Source organism: Macadamia integrifolia, chromosome 3, assembly GCF_013358625.1.
Source record: "Macadamia integrifolia cultivar HAES 741 chromosome 3, SCU_Mint_v3, whole genome shotgun sequence".
In the NCBI taxonomy this organism is placed as follows: Eukaryota; Viridiplantae; Streptophyta; class Magnoliopsida; order Proteales; family Proteaceae; genus Macadamia; species Macadamia integrifolia.
This window is the reverse complement of record NC_056559.1, coordinates 14341576-14347522: the sequence shown is the minus strand read 5'-3', so window position 1 is coordinate 14347522 and position 5947 is coordinate 14341576. Positions and strand designations below refer to the sequence as shown.

General features: G+C 38.6%; 1 protein-coding gene across 1 annotated transcript; it reads left to right on the top strand.

Annotated features, from left to right (window-relative positions):
- Positions 1-4155: 4155 nt before the first annotated feature.
- Positions 4156-5947, top strand: LOC122074838 (geraniol 8-hydroxylase-like). The gene is made up of 2 exons (XM_042639807.1): positions 4156-5072; positions 5153-5947. The coding sequence occupies exons 1-2, from the start codon at positions 4182-4184 to the stop codon at positions 5768-5770; spliced, it is 1509 nt and encodes a 502-aa protein (XP_042495741.1). The 5' UTR covers positions 4156-4181; the 3' UTR covers positions 5771-5947.

The window sequence follows — 5947 nt, the reverse complement described above, 5'->3', positions numbered from 1 at the left end:
ATTACTTTCCCTTTCCCTCAAGGTTCATGGTTAGTGTATGTGTTGGCTTTGCCCCTCCTAGCCATAGAACTATCATTTTATTATTTTTATTTTAATTGTCTCCCTTTCCCTAAAGCCAAGTAGAGTAACCTTTGTAAGAGTGACTCTCTGGTCAAGTAGAAAAACTCATATTATGATACATCCATCAGGCTAAGTAGAGAAACCTACTTGTGAGCCTCTCTCTAGTTTTATCCCCTTTCTTTTACTTTATTTTTATTTCAGTATTTTTTTTCCTTCATTGCTTTTTAATTGCATGTGTTATTTATTTTTACTTATTTATTTATTTAATTTTAATTACGTGGTTTGCGTATTTAAATTCTTAGATGACGAATGGTTAAGACGTTATTTTAGATACATATGTTTAGGACGGTGTTAGAATTAGATCACAACCATTAATCGGTTCATTTTCGCATTATTAAAAGAAGCCAAAATAAAGTGGCTGCTCTCCCTATGTTCGACTCGTAGCTACACTGATCTATACGCTTACGGTTACATTTTAAATCCTAACAAACATGTTTAAACACTTGGCATTAACAAGGGAGGTATTTACAATAAAAAGGGGTGGGTGTGACCATCAAATATGCTGGCTAAGAGTATCCCATCTTGAATCACTTCTAATTCCGTCACAGAGGCAAAGGAGTGACCCTATTTACATATAGCAGCAACTAAGCGTCCACCTGGTCCCAAAATGATGGAAACCCTACAACAAGATTGGGAGATCCGTCAATGAAGATGGTGTAGTTGGATGTGGTGGTTTCAGGAAAGCTTGCAATAGCCTAAACATTGGAAGGGAAGTTGTTGTGGAGGGTTGGACGCTGCTGCTGGCCATCGGAAATCATAGTAATGAATACAACAAGGATCCGGCTTCTCTCCATAGAGCCGAAGGACTAGAGAGTGATCCTATGACTGGGAAGACTCAGGAACTCTGGTCCTTGGGCTCAATGGAGAGAAATCCTATCCATGTAGCAAAGGTGGAATAAATGCAGGGCCATTTGAGCTCAAATGGTTGAAATGGACACATTATCCTCAAAACAAATATCTTAACCATTTGAAAAAAAAAAACCTTTGTGATAATAATAATTTATCTTTTTTTTTTTTAATTATATTTTATATATCATTTTCTGTGAGATGTTTATTTGTGTCAGATGGGTTGTTCATGCTAGCAGAAGTCTAGGGGTGTCAAATGGAGCGATTTTAGTTATTCAGTTTTAGTTCGATTTACATTTTGATAAAGTGAGATCAAAATCGCAACAGATAGGAATAAGGTGAAATCAGAATCGTTTTCATCTATTTTCGGTTTTAGTGGTTTCCAATCGATTTTTGTTATTCGGTTCACAATTGATTTACATGCGGTGAATAGTATCATTTAAGAAAATGATTTTTCATAGTGTGAATTCTACATATACTAAACTTCCTAAAGAGTAGAGATAATATACTTTTATTTTGCTAAAGACAATATACTTTCTATGTAAAAGACTACATAGAAAATAATTAATTAACTATGACCCTAGAAATTAGGAAATCAAGAGGTGTGATTGTGTGAAAGTGAAACTCCCTTCTCGGTTAGTACTTTATTTATTTTTTTCTTCCTTTTTTCGTAGAGACCCATCAAAATTCTAAACATTTAAGTCTTTAATACTAGGTGTCAGTTAACCATCGGTTTTCCGATTTTGAACCTAACCGAACGGGAATTATGGCCTATAAAATCAAAACCGGATCAATTTACTATACTACGGTTCAATTCAGTTATAACCGGTTGGTTTCGATTCCGATAAATGGTTTCCATTATATTTTGACACCCTTAAGTAGAACCCTATTACAGTTGTAATTGAGTTGACATTAATCACTTCATAAAATGAATACCAATAATCTTGAAATAACATGCTTAACTGCCTTAAGATTAAGCACTAAAAAAACTAACATAATCGTATAAAAGCAAAGCCGCCTAGGATGATCCCGAAATCAATTATCTATTGACCCTTAACTAGATAAGTTCACATTGAATTTTTTTTTTTTTTATTGTTTATTTTCAAGATATTTTTTTATTACATCTTTAATAAATTAAGGACCAATTTTTTCACCCGAACAGTCGAGGGAAAACCCCTTGACTAAGAAGTGCGAATGGTATTGAGAGAGTACTACAAAAGGAGAACGGTTATTATCACTTTCCTTCTCAAGAGGTAAATATTAAATGATTATAGATAGGTGTACTTCTCTTGTATCGTACAAAAACTTTCACCATAAATTAACAATGGATAGACCTCAAATTTCCTTGCGTATTTCAAAATTCAGCTCAAAAAGAGTACGCCCCTAGAACACTGAAGTTATTGAAAAACAGACTACCAAAAGGTCGTATGACAACCAATGGACACATGGATATATACAAGAGATAAAATGATGAAATTTTACACATGGTCAATCCATACTATTATCTACAAATCCAATGTTAGAATGGTTGAATCAGCTTTCCATGTCACCCAATGTTTTTTGTTTTGAGTAAAGAATTAAAATCGGATTAACCACAGGCAATGATGTTCACCAATTTTGCATATATGATCCAACCCATTACTATAAAATATACTTTTTAGCTGGTAATATTATTGTTGCTAAATCCACAATCTTTAGGTTATAAATACCGCCACTAAATTTCATTTTCCCTCTTGAGGATGCAAGAACCAAAGTCAAAAGAGAGGATAAGGATGAGAAAGAGGGTGATTGGCAAAAAAAAGAAATAATAATAATAATAATAATAATAAATAAAAAAAATAAAAAAATTAAAAAAATAAAAAAAAATAAAAAAATAAATAAAAATAAAAATAAAAGGAGAGGCAAATGAAAGGAAAAAAAAGAGAAAAGCGACAAATGCCAATTTTTTCGTATGAGTGGTACTTAAAAAAAATCCTCTGCCTCCTTGCACCGGTGTGATAAGGTTTTGAATAGTTGAGAGCACCTTGGGATGTGTGTTAGACCCTCTCAGCCATCTCAATCCTCACTTTACTATGGGGAGATAGAGAATGCTCTTATAGTCTATTATACTAAGACTTTATGTGTGGTGTAGAAGAAACATACACCTAATGAGATTAATGTACTTAAGTTTTCTAACAAGTTTCCCACCCCATTGGATCAAAACCCCAGGAAACAAACAGGGGGTAGTCTCTTTGAGATTGAAATTCCTTCTCCAATTTGCCAACTTGCCAATTTGCTAATTTGTCAATTTACCGTCACTATTGATGATTATGAGAATAGAAAAGACAGCATGACAGAGAGTCGCCTATAGAACAACTTTTGAGAGTTTGGGTATGGCTAAGGTGACACTGTCTGTCGTTGTAGAATGATCCAATGGTCCAATTGGGGCATTAAGGCCCTCCTAGGACACCGTGTTGGTTGAACTTTCTGTGCTGGGTATGCCCTTTTTTATGGTTCTTCAATTCCATTTGTCATTAAATTTGACTGATAAGATTATCAAAAGATCTGTTCATGTAAAAGAAAATTGGATCAAAACTCAAACCGTCAAAAAAAAAATCCAGTTCCTTGAATTCCTTCTACCAAATTATTTCTTCCCAAATGAAGATGGACAAAATTAATGTTAATACCCAACCAATTCCATCATGACCAGAAAATGAAATTAGAGAGGGAGAATGAAACTAGGGAACAGAAAAGGTAATATGCTAATGTAAGAAAATGATATTGTAGACTAGACGCAACCAAAGTTTTAGTTGATCATATATATGAACATTCAACATTTATTCCTATTATTTTCAAATATACCCCACTTCACACATGTTCACATGTACAATCAAATGATTGTACCTTCAGTGTATTTAAACGCCGTATTTTCATGGCCCAAAAAACATAAGGATTGTATTTGTGCATGAGAGCGATAGACAGAAAGATTTTTCCAAGAACATGTCTGGAATGAAATTAAGAAGTCTAAATTGTTAGGGCGTATGCAAGGCTTAGTGGTTTCAGACATGCATCCAAGATCGGGATTCTCTCAACCGTAGGATGCGTTGGAGAGGTTTTTTTTTTTTTTTTTGTCGTTTGCCTCACGTCCCCACAGACTCACATGGGACCTGATCCGGATATTATATCTAGCCTTATCATTGGAACAATGGAAGTGCAAAAACAGAGGCTGGCAACTCATGATGGAATTCTTCACCTTGGTGTTAGGTCTCTTGTTGGTGCTGTGGAGTCTGCGGGCATGGATCTCCGCACTCATCCCTGGCACAAGCCACAGACGGCTCCCACCAGGCCCCGTCCCTCTGCCCATCGTTGGGAGCCTCTTCGAACTTGGTAACAAACCCAACGAGTCGCTCGCCCGACTTGCTCAGACCTATGGTCCACTCATGACTCTCAAGCTCGGTCACTTAACGACCGTCGTTGCTTCTACTGCCAACATGGCCAAAGAGGTCCTCCAAACCCACGACCAGGCTCTCGCCGGTCGAATGGTCTTGGATGCCGTTCGGGCGCTGAACCACTACCAGGCATCCGTTATATGGCTCTCCCCCTCCTCCCGATGGCGAAACCTTCGCAAGCTCTGCAACAATCAGATCTTTACTTCACAGAGACTCAACGCGAGCGAATCGTTGCGTCGGCAGAAGATAGAAGAGCTTGTCGCTCATGTACGTGAAAGTGTTCAGATGGGTCGACCCGTTGATATTGGTCAGTCCGCATTCGCCACCTCCCTTAACCTCCTATCCAACACCATGTTCTCCCTTGACCTGGCCCGTCCAGGATCAGATACCGCACAGGACTTCAAAGCAGTGGTGCGGAGAATTATGGAAGAAGCAGGAAAGCCAAATCTTTCGGATTATTTTCCTATAGTGAGACCATTAGACTTGCAAGGTATAAAACGCAGTATGACTATTTACGTGGGAAGACTATACAAGGTGTTCGATGAAATCATCGACCAACGATTGGTCTCTAGAGCTTCACTTCCTTCTCCGACTAGGAATAATGATCTATTAGATATACTACTCGATCAAGATAGCAGTTCAGAATTTAGCCGTCACGATATCAAATCGTTGTTTGGGGTCAGTACCCATTTCTCAAATTTCTTCTTACTAGCATTCTTATAGTAATTTTTGATTAATATATGTATGTATACATACAGGACATATTTGTAGCGGGGACGGACACGACCTCTACGACATTAGAGTGGGCGATGGCTGAACTACTTCATAAACCAGAGTCGATGGTGAAGGCTCAATTGGAGCTGCAAGAAAACGTTGGAGATCGTAAACCAATGGAGGAAACTGATGTCGCTCGGCTCCCTTATTTACAAGCGGTGGTGAAGGAGACCTTGCGGCTGCACCCACCAGCTCCGCTTTTGCTCCCTCATAAAGCAGAAGCTGAAGTGGAGATCTGTGGGTTCACTGTGCCGAAGGATGCCCAAGTGCTGGTGAACGTGTGGGCTATTGAGCGAGATCCCAGCATATGGACGAATCCGGATTCGTTTGTTCCTGAGAGGTTCTTGGGGTCGTCGGGGATTGATGTCAGAGGCCGAGACTTCGAGCTCACACCGTTCGGGGCTGGGAGAAGGATCTGTCCGGGGATGCCACTTGCGTTGTCGATGGTGCACCTGATGTTGGCTGCACTTCTACATTCGTTTGATTGGAAGATTGAAGGTGGGATAAGCCCCAATGACATGGACATGGCCGATAAGTTTGGGATCACCTTGGAGAAAGCTCTGCCCCTTAGAGCGATACCACATGAGGCGACACGGTCTTGACTCTTGAGGGTAATTCAATTTATATTTTATCTGTATTGAGAAGGAAATGATATTGTAGGAAAGTGGATCAGGTTCTCAGGATTGTGGTCCAACAGTTGGAATAAGGCCTCCTTGTAAGCTCGATGAGTTTGGCTTGTAATGACTAATGAATCCATTAATAACTTACAGTTAGTTAAT

Coding starts and splice junctions, on each gene's coding strand:
- LOC122074838 (XM_042639807.1), top strand. CDS start 4,182: ATGATGGAATTCTTCACCTTGGTGTTAGGTCTCTTGTTGGTGCTGTGG. Junction 5,073..5,152: donor ATATCAAATCGTTGTTTGGG/GTCAGTACCCAT, acceptor GTATACATACAG/GACATATTTGTAGCGGGGAC.